This window comes from Manis pentadactyla, chromosome 8, assembly GCF_030020395.1.
Source record: "Manis pentadactyla isolate mManPen7 chromosome 8, mManPen7.hap1, whole genome shotgun sequence".
In the NCBI taxonomy this organism is placed as follows: Eukaryota; Metazoa; Chordata; class Mammalia; order Pholidota; family Manidae; genus Manis; species Manis pentadactyla.
In genome coordinates this window covers 66,676,734-66,696,772 of record NC_080026.1, presented here as the reverse complement: position 1 = coordinate 66,696,772, position 20,039 = coordinate 66,676,734, and the positions used below count along the sequence as shown (strand labels likewise).

Here is a 20,039-nt window from a genome sequence, read left to right as displayed (position 1 = left end):
CAATCTGCATGTACCTCTTTCCTGCTCCTCCACTCTAAGGGACGCCAGGGTACAATATGACTCCCTGCCAAGACATCAAACCAAGACTCAACCATCCTATCATTAAATGAAATGGCCCATTGGATGAAAATTTGTACAGCTCCTTTTATTTTTATAAATGACAGATTATTTCTGACAGCATTATGCCTGCCCCTTTTACCCCAAGATGCCCAGGGGACAGGTGGCAGGGCTCTCCCCACTCCCGCCTTCTCCATCGCAGGGCACTCCCATGAGTGGGCCAGGGCAGACCAGCCAGAATAAGCAGCTGGCCTTGTTCCCTAAAGACCTGCACCTGACTATGGCCAGAGGGTGGGACTGACATCCCCTCAGGCTTTCTCTGCAATTCTGGGAAACCTTCCCCAGGCCTTTCAGCTCCAGGAGAATCTGCTATCTTGTCCAGAGCCGCCCAAAGTAGCCCCCTGGGACTTTGCATTTTAGTGGCTCTTTTATTCTATTTCATTTAATTGAGTTTTTATTTCATCACACTTTATTCTATTTTATTCTATTATATTTGACCATGAGCACAAGGTGGACATCTGCCCTCCAATGAGCCAAGGGACTTACACATGTCCCCAGCATTTACCATAGACAGTCCCAAGCTCCTTTGGCTGGCTGGTTATTTTTGGCTGGTGGACAAACTGCTGAGGGCTGGCTCAGATTTACCCACCCATTCTCTCCTCTTCCTTCTTTCCTGGCTGATACTCTAACTTTTTCCTTTCCAATTTCCACTAGCTCCTTTGTCTCTCCCTCTCCCTCCCTCTCTCTTTTTCCTTCATTCTCTTCTACCTTCATGCTTCCACCAACCTTACAAGTTCTGAAGTCACAACCCCACATCACGCACCTCCTCTCACACAATGTCTCTTTATTCCAACAGACTCAGAACATCTAAGACAGGTCAAAACAATTCCCAGAACTCGTTCAGCGAATGCTCAACTTACCCTCACTCTTTCAGATGTGACATGCTATAAGGTGGCCTGAAAGATATTTGTGCATGTCTGGCCCTGGGTAGTAAAATCACTAAAATAGGTGTAGGGACAAGTTAAAAACAGCTTTGTCTGCCATTTGGAGGGCAGGGCAAATCTAGAGTTTGCTCAGTTCAATAACTCAGGGCAGAGGCTGAGTAAGCGTTCTCCAGTAACAGGCCTCTGCTGTCACAGGCAGAGAAGTAGTCGTCATGACATCCTGCAGAGCACAACAGAATTTCCCTAAAAAGGGATCTCAAGAGCTGCATAAGGAAAGTCCATTTACTCAGATCTTACATCTATAAGGGTCCTCTGGCACTTGATTGTACACCTACAACTCTGGTTCAGATATGGGGTCACTGTGAATTCTGCATTCCCTGAACAGAACCAGAAGGAAACTTCCAGGTGCGAGTCCATCACTCCATCTACTCTGGACTTGGAGCCAGAATCAACTCCTCAAGGGCAGGGCGTGTGTCTTCCACATTCTGCTGCCTTCCTAGTACTGAGCACCAGGCCTGGTAAATACTTATGAAGGACGAAGGGAAGGAAAGGAGGAGGGATGAAAGAGGAAGGGAGAGAAGGAGGGAGTGAGGGGGAGAGAGACAGATAAATGGAGGAAAGGAGAGTTCTTCAGTATTCCTCATACAAGGAAGGGGAACCTCAAAAACATTAACATTTAAAACTCTGACCTAAGTAACTCTCTCTATAATACAAAGCAAATGTTTTTCATTCTGCTGTTAAATTTTTAAAAGCTGGTTGGGGTTTCAATGTGCAGCTTACTCCCCAAGCAGATATTCAAACAGAAAAATAAATATAGTAGTGGCTGATCCTTCGTGGCACTCATTTGCTTGCTTGCTACAAACCACTTTAATTATTTTGTTTGCCCTGCCTATTTGTTTGTCTCGGGAGAATATTTAAATCTGCTTTTATTTGTGCTCAACTATCCCTACCAATAGGAAAATGAGACCTTATGTTTCACATTAACACCTCATGGCTTTTTTATCTCTATGGAGCCAGCAGAAAATTATAATTTTTAATTGCATTTGTAATTTAAAATCCTGAAATACAACCAAAAAAAAATTCCAAAGATGATTTGAAAATAAAATTGCATGGCCCAGAGCCCTGAAGTAGCTGTTTCTGAACTTTTTAACCCTGTGTTCAACATATCAAGGCCATTACATCTGAGTTGGATCCAACTGTGTAGACCCAAGTGTAAAGATCTGAAAATATAAAGTCAGAATAATAGAGGATATATAGCATGGTAATTAAGGGTATACATGCTGACTGTGATGAACTTAACTCTCACCTTAAATAACTAAAAACCAAACAAAGTGCATGAAACAACACTTTTCAGACACTGGACAACTGGCATAACTGAACAGTGATACCCAGGAGAAAATAAACAAATTAGATGAGCCTGAACTTACTGCTTAGAGAGATTCTCTAGGTTGCAGCATAGGAAGGGGAAAACTAGGCTGAGGTTAATGGTTTCCATGAGTTGAATACAGAGTTTGGGTTTTAAGGAGGCCAGTGCAATTGGAATTTATAAGGCAGAATTCCAGAGAAAAGGAAGCTACACAGAAACTGCCCTCCAGAAATTCTGGAGAAAGTTCCCTTTGAGTCTTCAGCTGAATATTGATTAGTACGTGTGTGTGAGGTAACTACCTGAGTCCAGGGAAAGGACAACCTGAAAGGATCAGTGTGGGTAAAAGTGTAACATTTCCAGAGTATCTCCCCGGGCTTTTGTGCATTTGCATATCCTCAGGGGTGGAGAGAAGTTCATCTCCATGTCAATGGGTAATTACCTGGGCAACTGAGGGTGTGTCTAACCCTGAGAGGGTAAAGGGAGGGGCTTGCTTGCTTGCTTTTTTCAGAGCAGGGAGAAAGATGGTGCTGGACTGCAGTTTGTAAGCAATAAACAGGTCTTAAACTTTATTTCTCTCTTTCGGTTTTTAGAGGTATTTTGCCTTGGGATTTCCTCTCCCCAGACTTATAGTCAGACTTAACAATTTTCTATAATTGGTCACATTAGCAACAGACTGTTTAAGACTGAGACTGGTTTTGACCTGCCTAACAAAGCTTCAAAGCATGTCTTGAAAAATCTAAATGCTCCAAAGTAACTTAATTGTGTTTGCAGTAGGGGTGGGAGACATTTAAAGGGAAAAAAAGGAATCAAGCAACCAACCATGTAAAATTCATAATGTCAGGCATCTAATCAAAAATTATCAGGCATGCAAAGAAATAGGAAAATATGACCCATAATGAGAAGAAAAATCGATCATTGGAAACAGGTCCAGAACTAAATCATATTAGGATTAGTAGAATAGGACACTAAAATAGATATTATAAATATTATCAAGACACACCATATGGTCAAGAAGGTGGAGGAAAGTATGTGCATGCTAGAGAGAGAAATAAAAGATACACACTGAATTTCTGCAAATGAAAGACAAACTGTCTGAGATGAAAAATACTCTAAATGAAAGTAATAGCAGATAAAACACTGTAGGAGAAAAATAAATGAACTGGTAAGTATCCAAACAAGAAATCTCCAAGATGAATTATAGAGAAAACAGTGAGTGGGAGAAAAATCAAACATTTTTTTAAATTTGTGGAAATCCACACCTAGACACATAATCAGAGAGAAAAAGAAAAATCTTAAAAGCAACCAAAGGAAAAAGATCCAATATGCAGCAAGAAATAAAGGTAAGAATACCAACTGATCTCTCATTTAGAAACAAGGCAAACCAGTCAGTGAAACGGCACGTTTAAAGAATAAAAAACAGAAGGTGGAGAAATTATCACAAACAGACCAGAACTACAAAGAACTTAAATGAAATGGACAACTTTCTTGAAAAGCACAAACTATCAAACCTCACTCAGTAAAAAAAATAGATAACCTAAATATCCTTATATCTACTAAAAAAAATGTATTTACTGTCAAGAATCTTTCTATGGCAGAGGGGAGAAAGAGAGAGCTTTCAGGTTTAGCCATCTTCACTGATGAATTTTACATACAATTAAGGAAAACATAACATCAATTCTACACAAATTCTTTCAGAAAATGAAACAGAAGGAAATATATCGCAGCTCATTCCAGGAGGCCAGCACTACCCTGATACTAAATCAGACAAAGGATTTACAAGATAAGAAAACTAAAAACTATCATTCCTCAAGAACACAGATATAAAATTTCTTTAAAATATTTCAGCTAACTGAAAAAGAAAAGAGACATCATGATCAAGTATGGTTTATACCAGGACTGTGAGGTTGGTTTCACATTTGAAAATGAGTCAGTTTATTTCTCAGTATCAACATAACAAGGGAAAAAAGAAAAACCATGTGATCATCTCAATAGATGCATAAAGTACATTTGACAAAATCTAACTTCCAATCATGCTAAAAATCCCTCAGTGGACTAGGAATAAAAACTTCTTTAACCATTTTAACAGTATCTATAATCAGCCTATACCTAACATCATAATGAATGGTAGAAAACTGAGTATCTTCCCATAAGAACAGGAAAAAGGCAAAGATGTGCACTTTTATTATTTCTATTCAACAGTATACTGGATGTTCTAGCCAATGCAATAGGCAAGAAAAAGAAAGAAAAGAGATCCAGATTGGAAAGAAAGAAGTATAACTTTTTATTCACAGGTAACATGATTGTCTCTATAGAAATTCTGAGGAAATCTACAAGAGAAAGCCACTACAACTAATAAGTGAATTTAGCAAAGTTGTCTGTCAGATATAAGTTCAATATTCAGAAATCAACTGTATATTCTACATGCTAGCAACAAACAAATGCAAATTTAAATTGAAAAAGCAACACCACTTACAGTTGTATCAAAAATATGAGATATGTGGGGATGAATTTAACAAGACCAGAACATTTAACACTGTAAAACATTGCTAAAAATATAAGGAGGATATAAATAAATGAAAATATATACCTGGTTCATGGATCAGAAGACTCAATAGTGTAAAGATTTCAATTCTTCCTCAAATTATCTCTAGATTCAACACAATTGAATTTAAAATCCTAGCAGGCTTTTTCTAGAAACTGACAAGTTGATTCTGAAATTTAAGTGTAAATGCAGAGCCACAACTAGGGTGACGCACCTGCACAAACTTGAGAGTAAGTTCTTCCTTAAATTTTGTACCTTAGGTGCAACACTTGCCTCACCCTAGTCCCAGCCCTATGGAAATCTGAAGCATGTAAAAAGGTAATAGCAATTTTTTAAGAGAAAAAGGTATAGCACATACACCACTTGATTTCAAGACTAACTATGAAAGCTACAATTATAAAGACAGTGTGGCATGGGTGTGAAGGTAGACATATAGGTCAATGGAACAGAAGAGAGAATCTAGGGATAGATCCAGCACTGAAGGTCAATTAATTTTCAGCAAAAGATTCAAAGAGAAAAGGAGATTATTTTCAGAAATGGTGCTGGAACAATTAAATATCCATGTGCTAAAATAAAATAAAATTTAACCTCAACCTTTACCTCACACCACATACAAAAATTAACCATCAATACACACAATAACATGAATGAATCTCAAAGAATTATGTTGAAATATGCTAGACAAAAAAGAATACATACTGTATGACTCCACTGATACAAAATTCTGGAAAATGCAAAATAATCTTATGGACAGAAAATAGATCAGAGGTTTCCTGGATTGGGTGGAGGTAGAAATTGATTAAATGGGTCTGAAGAAACTTCCGTGGGCAATACAAACGTGTATTCAAGTGTACATGTCAAAACTCCAAGCTGTAATTCATCAAATTATGCAGTACTTTTAATATCAATTATACATCAAAAGTTTGTAAAGTAGTAAGAGTGTAGGCATTAAAGCCAGACTGCCTCGGTTCAAATCCAGAGCACCCTACATAAAATCTCACTCACTTCAACCTCCCCTAAAACCTCCATTTCCCTTCTCCTGCTTTAAACAGTTGCTAGGTACCTGCCCTTGGGCAAGTCATTTGCCCTCTCTGTACATCAGTTTGATCAGCAATGTTTGTGAGTCCTACCTTCAAAATTCCAGAAACTGAGCATATCTTACCTCATCTGCTCATACCATCCCAGTCCATCTCTCACTAAAGGCCCTAATATTTCAACACTTTTTCTTCCCTTTCTACCATAACTCCCCAGTGTATTTTTATCACAGAAGTCAGTGTGGTCCTTGAAACATATTTCAGATTACACCACTCCTCAGCTCAAACTACTCCAGTGGCTCCTCGGCTCACTCAGAATAAAGGCCAAAATCCTTATAGTAGCAGATGCCACAGAATCTCCTCACATCCTTTTCACAAATTATCATTTTACACTCCAAGCAAAGGCCCAGTTATAAGATGTCTGTCTGTCATTTCACCTCCCCATTGTCACTGCACTTTCCAGTTCTAGTGAATCGTTACAGTGACTACTTCTCATGTGGGATGAACATCCCTCCCAGGACGGTGTCTTGTGAGCTGAGGTAAAGAAACCCTAATGGGTAATAGAGCCTCTCTTCCTGAAGCTGATGTTCAGGGGAGGAGAGGGCATTTTACACTAAACTGAACCATTGTGCTAAAGTGGAGATTCCCTTGGAGACACCAAGTTTTAATGACATGGAATTCCATAATGAAGTGTCTGGTGCACATGCAGACTGGCCAAGGGAGATGACTGAGATTCAATTTCTTGTCTCTCAAAATTCTCACCCACAAGGAGGATATAAAAAAAAGTCCGGAAGAGTTGAAATCGAAGAAAAGAGGGTTTAGTGAGAAACATTTCTTTGAGGGAAAAAGAGAACTTGGATGTGGTGCCACTCCCACCAGGAGTAAGGAGGGTGCGTGGTCCTCGTGGCAGGTCTTCTCGGAGGGTCTTCCCTGGGACCACTGAAGAACCCAGAAAACCAGAGCCAGGGCCTTGGGAAGGATTCCTTGCATTTAATCATAAAAGCTACTTTATGCTGTGTGGGTCTTCCATGGACCCTTTGACCCTGCTCATTGCCTTCTATTGGATGAAAATTAGGGCAAGTTTCATGACTTTTCTGTTTATTAACTAAGGTTAATAGAAAATTCTGTCACCTTAAATTGTAAATCCAAGTTTTGATTCAGGAATTAAAATGATCTAATCCAATATAATACTTTGGAAGATTTACTTAGCTTGGTACAGAAACTTTGACCCTTAAAAGACATAAATCAACATGTATCTCCCACTAAGGTAGGATTGGGTTGGTTCAAAGGCAGGGCTTCACAGAAATAACACAGGCTTTGGAATGTGACCAACTTTACCTTAAAGTTCCAGCTTGTCTTTGTACAGTTGTGATGCCTTAGAACTTTTCTGACCCTCAATTTCACTATCTTTCCTCTAGTATTAATAATACCTCTCCCAGAGGTTGTAAGGATTGAGTCATGTAACAAAAGACTATAACATCTACAGAAGGACATGAGCAACCAAACACAAAATTAGAAATAATTATGATTAAAAAACTGTGTTTTTATTTTTTGCAAATAACCACATATTAAAACAATGCATTTGGCCTTTTTTTCATTCATAATATTGATACAAACAAAAAATGTTAATTATTCATATTCATATTCACAAGACATAAGAATGGGATGAGACAGGCACTCTGCTAAAGGAGCTCAGGGTCTTGGAGAGTTCCCACACTTTGAAACAGTATTTTTACCATCATAAGAAACCAGAGACAGCAGATCCAGGTAGAAGGATGTTGACTGAAGCATTACTTACAATAGCATTAACCAATCTAAGTTTCCAAAAATGGAGACAGCTCTCATAAGTTATGATTCCTTCAAATGACAGACTACTCTAAAGCCATTAAGTGTTATCTCAAGTGCTATCTACCGACATGACGAACTGTTAATGATATATTATTAACTGAAAACATTAGGACACAAAACTGAACATGAAAGAAAAACCTCAGTGTGGCAAAATAAACTACATATATAAGGCTGTTTGAAAGGGTAATTCACTAGTATATTAATTTGTATTTTGTTTTACTATTGTAGAAGGATCAGAAAGAATAAGATCAATTTTTCTCTGCTTTCCTTCCATCGCTGCCCCTTCCCCTCCAATATACACATGTCCACACACATCCATACAGAGGTAAGCAACATGCTATGCTCTAGGAAGTTTGTGCTCTTCTTTCTCCCAAGATATTTTCTTTCAGTGAATAGGTGAACTGACAAAGATGGTTGGCCAGGAAGCTTCTGTGGCTGAGAATGGGAGTGGTCAAAGTGGCCTGAGCCAGGAAGCTTCTGGAAGAGATGAAAGGGTACAGAAAAGGAGCTTGTGAGACTACCCATCCCCTGATACCCAGGTGGGATACCAGAAGATTGGCTCGTGGCTATTTAGGCAGCCTGGGCCCCAAGCATGGGACCTCTCAGGCTCAAAGTAAAAAAAAATCACCAAGCCTAAGCTTGAGACCTGAAGTGAACTGCAACTTCCTGAGTATCTAAAGATAACTTTCTATGACTGACCTTGGCACAGCCTTCATGAGGGCAAGGAGGAAGCTATTCCATTAAAATAGGTTTGAATATCCTGCCATCCTTCTAAATGGGATATCATGGATAGATTTAATTTGTTATGAAATAATTATCTGCAAGACATTCAAAGGAAGGCCTGGCAGTAGGTACTCAACAATGTGAGTTTCCTTGCTTCTGAGGGCAACCAGGTGGCTCACTGTTCTTGCAATGTCCTACAGGAAACAGGCAGAGATCTGAGTAGGGAGGAAGCTGTTCAGGCCCCCCTGGCCTCACAAGATGGGCTCTTCAGCAGTTCTTGACCAGAACCTCACCCTGAGCTCAGTGACAATGCCAAGCATGCTAGTGACAGCACCTGGCTGCTCAGCCCCTCATTGCCTCAGCAGCCAAAAAGCCCATCTCCCGGGCTACAGGAAATAGCCTCCTAGTTCTGATCATTGACAATGAAAGGTTTCCTCACTCCTCTTCTGGAACTGCACAAAATGATTTGGGATTCTTCAACCAGCAACAAGAGACAGGCTGCCCCAGTGCACATAAGATCCTCTAGTTTGAGGCTGACTCTTAAAGTTTGAAACAGTGGAAAAAAGAACCAAAGCTGAGCCTACTGTCTCTATGGGCCCACAAGGATCATTTAAGACCCTCCACACGTCAATCTGGTGGTTTGAACTGCCTCCTGCCTCCACTTCTGCTTCCATGTTCCAGTTTGCAAGGACCCTCCTAAGGAGCTCCACCAGGGGCCTACTCTCCCCCATACTGTGCGTGAAGGCAGCAGCCTTATGTGTGTATGTGCGTGTGTGTATGCATGCACTTACTTGCTTCTCGCCTCTCCGTGTGGTGCATAATGATTATCCAGCCTGGCAAAGGAGGTATAATAACAGAGTAGAAGGCACAAATAATAGGGGCTTTCCGGCACAAGCAGCAAGTTCATCTGAATCCATCAGAATCCATTTGTGGAAAGAGCGACAGATAGGAATGCAGAAAGGTAGAGATACCAACCTTTAGTTTTCAGATACATTCGCTGCACGTGGTAATTAATGCTATTTTTAAATCTCCCTGAGTGTCAGCATTCCCTTTTTCCCAAGCATTCTTCTGTCAAAACTCTGCAAAATGGCAATATACTTGTTGGGAACAATTGACTCACATCTAAACCGTGGAGTCTGATTCCACAGCAGTGGTTGGAGTCTCGCTGAGCTGTTCAATCTACAGGGAGCTTGAACTTGACTACAAATTGCAGAGGATCTGAACTGGTTCATTCAACCATTCCTCACTGTAGTTTAGCAATCCAGGCACACGTTTCTAACATGACACTACAAGCTCTCTGAGGGTGAGGAATATATCTCTCAAATTCTCCTGAGCATCCCTAGTGCCTCTTAGATGTTCAGTACATGTATGATACATAAATGCTAGATTGTCAAGAGTTATATATCCCAGCAAGGAGACAGGACACGGAAGAAGAAGTTAAGGACCAGCGAGGAATCACAGCCTTAGTTCACTGGAGTGTTGGAAGAGGGAAAGGTCATGAAAGAAACCAATAGGCGTTGCAAAGTGGGGGGAGGGTAATTTGGGCTGACTCTCAAAGAATGTGCAGGAGTTTGAAAGGCAGAGGGAGGGAGAACTAGGGTCCCAGCAAACACAGTTATAAATGCTGCAATTCAGGTTCTTCCAGGCGATGAATCACGCCCTGCCCTCCTCATAAAGACAAGCACCGATTTGTTCTCAATTCCTTAAATCTGGGTGTTTCCTTGATTAAATTCCAAAGATGAAGCTTTGGAAAGTTTCAAAGATTTCCCATAGGACATTAGTGATTCGTAAGCACTAATCAATAAGAGGAGGTGCCCTTTAAGAGTGCTTGCTCTATGCCAGACCCCGTGAAGGATCACTTCCGGTGAGTCATTTAATCTTCACAACTTTCCTATGAGGCAGCCATCATGAACCCCAGTGAACAGATGAGGAAAAGAAATCACAAGGAAGGTAGTAAAAGGCTTTGACTCCAGTCAAAGCAGTAGTAAACACTGGAGCCAAATCATATCCATGGTGTGCTCCCAAAGACTGGTCTAAAACACAACGGTGCACCATCACTTTCTCAATACAGCTCCCCAAATCCACTGCTGGTGCAGCTCTAAGTATCCTCCCCATGGGACCATGTAAAGGGCTGAAGAATGATATTATATAATGATTTCCTCATATATCTGTAATCATAAGTGTTAAATCTCACAAACTCCTTTTGGGCTGAGAAAAGAAAATAGATATATTCTGATTAATGAATGTAAGTACATTTTTAGGAAATATGGTTTGTTCCCTTCAGATACTACTCATGTGACATCCAGCAGTTTATTTGTATGGGCTTTTGCAGGGGTCTTTCATCTTCTCCAGGGAATTTAAAAAGCAAGATGCTAATATGTAAAATAAGATAAAGGGAAGAAATCAAATAATTAATAGTAAAAATTTTATAGTAAAACTTTCTACTGCAAAAACTATATATAACTGCTTCCAAAGTATGAAAAAAAATCAAATATAGCTGTTTTCCCAGTATGTATTTGGCATTCAGTTAGTACTGAGTGTGAGGAAGAAAGGAAGAGAGAGGCAGTGTAGCACTGGGTATACATTTTCTTAATTTGGAGTCACCACACCTAAATACAAATCCTAATCTGCCACTTACTGATTAAGTGATGATGAAAAGTTAACCCATCTCTCTGAGCCTCTGTTACCGTATTGTGAAATGAAATGCTATAAGGTGAATGACCTGGGGTCTTGGTCCTCCAACCCTTTCCCAACATTTAACCCCCAGGTCATCACATCCTCAGGGGACTAGCACTTGACATGAAGGATCTCTCCCTCCTCTTTGATATTGTTTCTTCACTTGGCTTCCAGAACTCCACCTTCGACTACCCAGATCAATACTCACCTTAAATGTAAATTATCTAAGCACTTCAATTCAATGGCAGAGTGCTGTAATGGATAAAATAGCAAGATCCAAGTATCAATGGTATTCAAGAGATATACTTTAAACATAAAGAAACAAGTAGATTCAAAGTAAAAGAATAAAAAAATATATTATGCTAGCACTAGTCACAATAAATCTGTCATAGCTACAGTAATATCAAAGTATATTTCAGAGCAGAGTACATTTCACAGCAAAGGGATAAAGAGGGTCATTTTGTAAAGATAACAGATAATTAATCAAAAGGACTTAAAAATCCTAAACATTCATGCCTCTTGTAACAAAGCTTCAAATTATATTAAGCAATAACTGATATACCTGCAAGGAGAAAAAGGAAAACTCACAAGTAAAGTTCAATATTTGATTCTCCTCTTTCAGTAACTGATAAAATAAATAGGCAAAAAAAAATCACCAAGGACACAGAAGACATAAAAAACACTATCAACTAAATTGACCTAATTGACATTTATAGAACATTCCCAGAACAGCAAAAGATTACATATCCTTTCCAAGTACACATAAAACATATTATCAAAAAAGACAATATACAGGACTATCAAATAAATCTCAAATGTAAAAGGAATCAAGTATAGAAACTATACTCTCTGACTATAATGGAACTAAATAAAAAAATCAATAAGAGAAAGATCACTGAAAAATCCCCGAATATTTGGAAACTAAATAACATACTTCTAAACAACCCATGGGTCAATGAAAAAAATCAAAAGGTAGTACAGAACATATTTTAGAATGAATAACAGTGAAAACACAACATATCAAAATCTGGGGGATGCTGTTATGTCACTGAAGGGGAAGTTTAAAGCACTAAAGAGAAATAAAGTTCTCCAATCAATAATCTCAGCTTCCCCCCTAAGGAAGATAGACATAGAGATGGCAAATAAACACATGGAAAGATGCTCAGTATCATTAATTCTTAGGGAAATTAAAATTACAACCAGAATGAGGTACCATTACATACCACTTCAATGGCTGAATATCAAAACTCTGATCAAAGCAAGTACTGAAGATGTGGAGTAACTGGAATTCTCATACAACTTGGAGGTTTCTTGAAAAGTTAAACTTAAAGCTATCTTATGCCCCAGCAATTCCACTTGCAAATATGTACCCAAGAAAATGAAAGCATGTGTCCATACAAAGACTTGCTCATGAACATTCATAGCAGCCCTTTTTGTAATCACCAGAAATCTAGGATAAATGGATATTCAAATTGTGATGGACCCATACATTTGAATACTCCTCATCAATAAACACAAAAAGAACTATTGCTATACACTGGAATATGGACGAATCTCAAAGAATTCTCTGGAGGGAAATAGCCATAGCAAAATAGAAAAGGGGGTATGTACTGAATGATTCCACTTCTATAAAACTCTAGAAAATACGAATATAGTGCCAGGAACAGAGCAGTAGTGAGCAGCAGGGGAGGGATAACAAAGGGGCACTAGGACACTTTGGAGGTGATGGAGATACTCATTTTCTTCATCAAGGTTACAGTTTTATGAGTGCATACATATGCCAAATGTAAATTGTACACTGAATTATGTGCATTTATTGTACATAAATTAAACTTCAATTGAGCTGTTAATTTCTAAGTAAAAAAATAAAGAAAGAAAAACAGTTTCTCAAAAACAGTGCTTGGCTCCATCTAATGTCTGGTAAATGGCAATTGTACTCCTTGTCCTAGGTTCTCAGCAAGCGCTACAAAGGTGGGTAAAATGTGGTCCCCTGTCCTCAAGGACTCCTCAGTGGAGGTGGGGAAAGAAACAAGTGAATCGATTACAGCAAACATAATTGGTTTTGAGTGTTACTAAATTAAATTTGTAGATGGTAAATGGTACAGAGACTTAATATCCAAACAGAGTTGGAATCTTAGAAATGAAAGGAAGAAAATATTGAATATTTTCCCTCCCTCTCTCTATGTCCCAAATAGAGATATCTTAAAAGCTATTCAGTATTCATATCATGGTCTTTTTTCTTATTTCTTCAATTAGCACATTAGCATTTCTTCCCCCCTTATTATACATGTATAACCTAATCTCACTATCATTTATTTTAACTCAGTGGGTGTTTGGGGGTAGGGAAGATCTAGAAGTCTGGAATGAAATTCTCTGGGCTATTGACAGAAGTCCCCTCAGGGACAGGCCAAAGTCTGCACCCGGATGATCTTCATGGGGCATTTTTTGGTGGCAAACCAGTGAAAGTGACAAGGTAGGGGCTGAGGCCTTAAGGAAACAAGAGGAGAGCATTCTAGGCAGACGGGGCCGAAGAGATCCGGACAGACACAGGGATGACACTGTGCTGGGGGTGGCAGACATGTCTTAGGATACAGTCAGAGCAGCTCTATATGGCATGAGGTGGCAGGAACTAGGACCAGAGAGGGCTCTGAAGTCAGCTCATGAACAACCTGTATGTCATGCGGAGGCCACTCTACCCTATGGGCCCTGACACTTCACCGCCTGCCAACAAGCTATTCAAGTGCAGAGGTGAGCACAAGAAATAGCACATGAGTATGTCTGCAACATAAATGCACATGGAAGACAGTGTGCTCTGTCTCATCCTTGGAAAGCACAGCATGCATAAAGACCAAAGATGCCTGCAGGAGAGGCCTGTTTCTTGCTGCTAAAGTCTACCCTCTTTGATCACAGATTCCTTTTTCTACAAAGCATCTATGAATTAGCAGACCATGTCTCCCCAGTAAAATTTGGAGACTGCCAGTGCTTTCTCTGCCCTCCTCCCTGGCTGCTCTGCTCCCTGCTCTGCTACTTGGACTTGGTCCAAGACCAGCCAAGCCCAAGGGGAGCATGCATGCAGCTCAGAGGAAGAGCTTGTACCCCATGGGACTCTTAGCGCAGGCACAGGGAACAGGAGGTACTGATGGTGTAGCACACAGAGCAGGATGGCAGCCTACTGAGTCCACAAAGGACTGGGGATGTTTGTAAATGCCACCTCCTCCATGAGTAGGCAATTAGACAAGCAGAGACAAGGCGAGGATGCAGGAGGCAGGAGCAGCCATTAAACCAGCATCTCCTCAGTGTGTGAGCCCCCTCTTGCTGGGGACATTCAGAAGCCTGATAGAAAAGAGGTCTGGCTCTCACTTACAAGCCATTTGGACAATCAGACACATGCATCTAGTCCCCAAACGATACATGATAGCTGAGACAAGAAGTACATGATGGCAGGAAAATGAATAACTCTAATGGGGAAATCCAGGAAGATCTTTTGGCAGAGGAGATGTTTAGAAAGGTAAGGTAAGTCCTTGTCAATCAGAGATTCAGGAAGGGTATGCCAGCATAAAGGGAAATCCTGGAAAAAGACCCAGAGCCAGTAGAGGAAAATAAACATAGGAAACAAGTCACTTCTCTGCTTGCAGGGATGAGCCATGGGATAGTGAGCAGAAGGGAAATAAATAAGTAAGGGGCCCCCTGGAGTGGGTTCTGAGGCAGGGAGCATGATGGGGCTTTTCTCCCTTGGCTAGGAAGCCAGCCAGAAAATGGGGATACTGGCCCCTGAAGCTGGAGCACTGAGTGAGAACTGGGTTTGGGCGAGGATGATGAGTTCAGGGAGAGATGCACTGAGCTGGGGGTGGTCATGAGGCTTCCATGAGGCTGAGTCAAGAAGGCGTCTGGATCTCTGAGTCCAGAGCTCAGAGGCTAGGTCTGGAATGGACATGGGGTTGTGTGGGGCAGGGGAATCATTGACATATGCTGGAAATCGGGCAGGGGTGCCAAGGGTCTGCTGACTCTGCCTTCTCTACATACTACAGCTCAGAGCTTCACTCACTGAGGAAAACTTAAAAACCTAAGTGCAAGGGTTATGCATCTGCTCCTGCATGGCTTTTTAATGATCTTAAATTATTTCCATCAAAGTGTGTTTTGGTTCCATGTCTAGAAAAACGAGTCTAACAAGAGCTGTCCAGAAATAAATGGTGCACTTCAAGTCCCCATCACACTTAGTTCTGAAAGAGGCTGGAGAGTTAGCTACATATTCCATAAAAGAATTTCCTCCAAAAAGTTCCCAAGAGGCCAGACGATGAGTTGCATGTCTCTTGCCTGGATCCAGAGTCTCATGGGAAGGGAACTCTCTGCATCCAGATTCCACTAGCAGTGTGGACAGCTGTGTGGAGCGCTGGCTCATCTGGGAAGTGCTGAAGGCCACAGGAGAGGAAGCAGTCCTGCCGAGCTGAAAAAGAAGTTCTGGAAGCCGCCTCGCTTATCCAGAGTCAAATATGACTGGTCCTAAACTGGCAGCTTCTGATAAGAACCCAGAGTGGTTCTCTCTGTCCCTGAGCCTCAGATCTTAATTATCACTTTTGTCTTTTCTTGGAGGCCAACAGGGGAGTCTTCTTTAAGACAATTTGCTCTACTCTTTGTACACAGACCTGTCTTCAACCTTCAACCAAACCTTTTAAAGAAACTACTCTTTGCATGGGCACTGGGGACTCAGTGGTGAGCTGGATTCTGGCCATGTCCTCACAGGACTCAGAACTTAGTAGCCACCTTGATTAATGGTTCAATTTGCTTTCCACAAGTGCTTTCAAATCCCTTACCCTCCTCCAAACTAACATGTTACTTAGTCAATGAAAATATAGTTTCTACCCAAAGCACATCTGTTGCCAGCGTCCCCATAGTGGGGTCTGGAGAGCTGTGAAAATTGTTGGTGCGGCACACGTACTCACATACTCTGCTTCCAATTACCTCTTCTCTAAATAAAACAGGCCTGTAACATGCAGCACCAATATTCACCAGTGAGGGGGTAGATGTATTAAGAAACCACTGAGAAAGCAAACAAAATCATGTGCCCTTGAGTGTTTATCATGAATGCAGGAAAATACATTGAGCAAGTCAAATATAGAGGGGAAACCAGAAGACAGAGACTGGGAGGAAGGAGGGAAGCAGGGGGTGGATCTGGGGACCCTAGTGCAGGCCTCCTGGGGAAAGGTGGGGGAGGAGGTACAGACCTGAGCTTTTCTTATGGACTGAGCTTCCTCCAGGGAAATGGGGAGCAGCTAAGGAACTGAGAAGATGGGACCCCAGCTGTAGTGCTGAGTTCTGGAGACTGTGATGGAGTCACCAAATGTCTAACTCAACTCTTTTATTCCTGCCTTATTTTATCCCAGCCACCACATATGATAAACAGAAAAGCAAATGGGAAACTGTTTCTGTGGCTCCATATTTGGATAGAGCCTGGAATGACAGACCCATCATAAGAATAAGAGGACTTGTGTTTCCAACAGGGCCCTGCTGTAACAGGCCACAGCAGTTATGAATATGACTGGCTCTTAAGGGTAAGACTACATGCAATTCAGAGAATATCTCAATCATTAACCAGAGGCCACACTGGGGCCTAAGGGTCAGAGCTTTGCAAGAAGATCACCTTCAGATCACAGACTTCAAGAATGTCCATGAGCTAACACCAAGGCCAGCTTGAGAGTGTCCCCATTGGTATGCATACCTGAGCCCTACCAACCAGCCTTATTGAATCAGATCCTGACCACAGGTTAACTATCATTGCCACAGCCATGTGCATGATAGTATAACTTGATGGAAAGGGCTTTGGAGCCCGACAGTCTGACATACAGAATCCCAATGCACCATTTAATAGCTATATGACCTTAGGCAAATGATTTGATCTCTCGAGCCTCCTTTATCCATCTGTAAAATGGGGATGATAATAGCTGCTCTACAAGATTGTTAAGGATCATACCAAATATAAAATATCCTGACAAGTGTCTGGTCTATAATAGATGATCAAGAAATGGTAGCTGTTACCTCTTTGCTCTCAAGAAGAAGAGCCTCCCCATGGAAAAGGAAACCAAGAAAGGGGGAGGTCACTTCCAGAGGAGGGCACACCTACCTGGGGATAGTCACATGAGTGGTGTGCTGGCCCACAGCACGCTGCTGACTGGGGCGGGGCACAGCGTCCTCTTGGGTGAGGCTGTTCTCATGTGGCTCTGACAAGTGTGCCCCTACTTGAGCCCTGGGGACACTAAGGACACCCTGGATTCCAGCTGCCCAAGCAATGTCCTGGGGCACTATGCACAGACCAGAAGTTAACCCCAGCCCAGAAGAAGTCAGGGGGGACAAATAGAGGGCCCTGGGGTGGGTTGGGATGCAGGGGAGGAAAAACAGGTTAGAAATGTTTAAATGGAGCACTTTTTGAAGACTGGCAACATAGAGACACTGGCTATGCAATTTGGAGGAGTCACCAAAAAATTAAGCTAGCACCAGACATTTTCCTTAAGGGACACATCCTTTTTCTGGAACCAAGGAAACTGGGTTTTGAAGAACCTGTAGAGAAGCTGACAAAGCCCAGAGGATCAAAACTTTCCAGAAACCTAAGGAGGCCTCCAGCAGGCTCTGAAGAACGGGGAGGTGGCCATAATGCCCCTTCTTCTAATTACCAGCACAACCGTCCACAACCCAAGGTAAATGGGCAGCCGCCCTAAATGTCTCCACTGGCCTATGAGGTGGAACTAATAAGATGTGAATTTATGGAGGAAAACCATGAAAAGTGGGCCTTGCAAGCAGTTTCTATCTGATACTTCCTGCAAAATTATTAAAATAATCCACCCAAAACTCTTTCTGCCATACAGAGCAGCACTGGGCTAATGAAGAAACACATACCATAAAAGAACAAATTACCTACCTAATAAACCCTGCCCCTTCTAGAATGAGGCCATTAGAAATTGATGAGTTAATTCAAGAGCCTCTGAAGGCTGCAGCCCTGATGAAAGTGCACACCAGGAACCATCTAGAGTTAGTTCTGCCAACAGCAGGCGGGGCCACACCGGCCACCCTGGCCCATGCTGCCTGAATGGGTGCATAGGCAGGGGGCATTCTTCAGAAAAGCTAGGGCATGTGGTTACAGGCTATTCCCATGAAGTACCTGCATTGCAGAGAAAGCCAGGGACACTTGAGGTGCCATTAGTGAAGACTAATGTGCTTCCACATTAGTGGACACCAGTCATGTGACTGTCCCCGGTTAGGTGTGCCCTCCTCTGGAAGTGACCTCCCCCTTTCTTGGTTTCCTTTTCCATGGGGAGGCTCTTCCTCTTGAGAGCAAAGAGGTAACAGCTACCATGAAGTACCTGCATTGTGGAGAAAGCCAGGGACACTTGGGGTGTCATTAGTGAAGAGTAGACCAGGATGCGGTGACACCTGAGTGTTCCCATTCCTCCCAGGGCCCAAACCAGTGGGACGGCTCCCCATTTATCCCTTTTAAATGGCTGCACTGACTCTTGCTGCTAACAGTTGCACAGAGTATACACACACACACACACACACACACACACACACACACAAGCACACTTTTGCATATATACACACTCACACACATAGACACTCATATACACACGCACGCACATACCCATACACTCAGACACATGCACACTCACAAACACATGTGCTTACATACATACACACACTCACACTCACACACTCTCATACACACACAGTCACATATGCATGCACCTTCAACCTCAACCTCCTGCATGAAATGCAGCCTCTGTTCCCCCCTCATTCCTTGGCCCTGCCCCTCTGACCCCATTTCTAACCTAATCTCTCCAGTCCTTGACCCCTGACTGCCTTCCTCACCTCACCCTGTACCACCTCTCTGACTTCTGACTTCCTTGTGGACTCAGATCTTGAGTCTTCCCCTGGTTGCCACCTGCTCCAGGTGAGCACCTAAGCAGGTCAGGTCCAACTCTCTGACTGTCTTGCAGAGGGGAGCTCAGAATTCACTCCAGTATCCCCAATCAGAATTGGGCCTGAAAGGATCACCCTGAGCTTTCCCAAGAGGAGGGTGCTCAGTGCAGGCTGCACCCCTCACCACTCTGGGGCTCTTACCTCATTCACAAAGACCCAGTGGCTGTCCTTGGAAGCCAGGTTGGTCTCCACAGCCTGCAGAGAGAAAATAGAAAATGAACATGAACAGAAGCAAGTCAGAAGCTGGCAGGCACACCAGATGATTGCTGAGTGTAAGTTTGATACACATCATTCTTGGAGAATTTTTTCCTTACAAAACATGCCATCCCCCTGGGGCCACCTCTGGCTGCCTTAGCTACAAGATGCATCACTTGAACACAGACATCTGACTTCCTGCTGCTCTGCCAAGCTCTCCCACGGCAGCCCCAAGCAAGGTCAGAACCTCCACTTCCTACAGGCATCTCAGGGATGCAGGCGGAGCACTCCAGACCTCCTCTCAGAGAGCGCCTGCAAACACCTTTCCAGACTGCCGCTTAGCAGGATGAATCTCATCACTGCCTGAGGCTAGAGAATCAGGAATCTGGAACAAGGGATTTTCGGCAGCTTGTCCAGCCATGCTGAACAAAACCCGGGAAGCTAGCAGCTCAGAGCTAGGGCATCCATGGAACTGGTTCTTCCTTGTTCCTGGGCAGTGACCCCAACCCCATCATTCTCTCTTACAGAGCTTTGTTCTCTTTCTTTATAGCATTTGCCATTTCTGTGCTTCAGTAGTTATCAGCTTATTGTCTGTCTCCTTCACCAGGCTGGAGGCCCCATGAGGTCAGAGGCCACATCTGTTGTGGTCACAGCTATGTCGTAGAACCTTACACTATAATCAGCAC

At 42.2% G+C, this 20,039-nt stretch overlaps 1 protein-coding gene across 1 annotated transcript in view; it reads right to left on the bottom strand.

Moving 5' to 3' along the window:
• The window catches only part of GRID1 (glutamate ionotropic receptor delta type subunit 1), a 692,973-nt gene that overhangs the window by 220,966 nt on the left and 451,968 nt on the right, over positions 1-20,039 (bottom strand). The window contains exon 5 of the mRNA XM_036926584.2: positions 19,300-19,353. Coding sequence (XP_036782479.1) covers positions 19,300-19,353 — 54 coding nt within the window. The remainder of the gene's footprint in view (positions 1-19,299; positions 19,354-20,039) is intronic.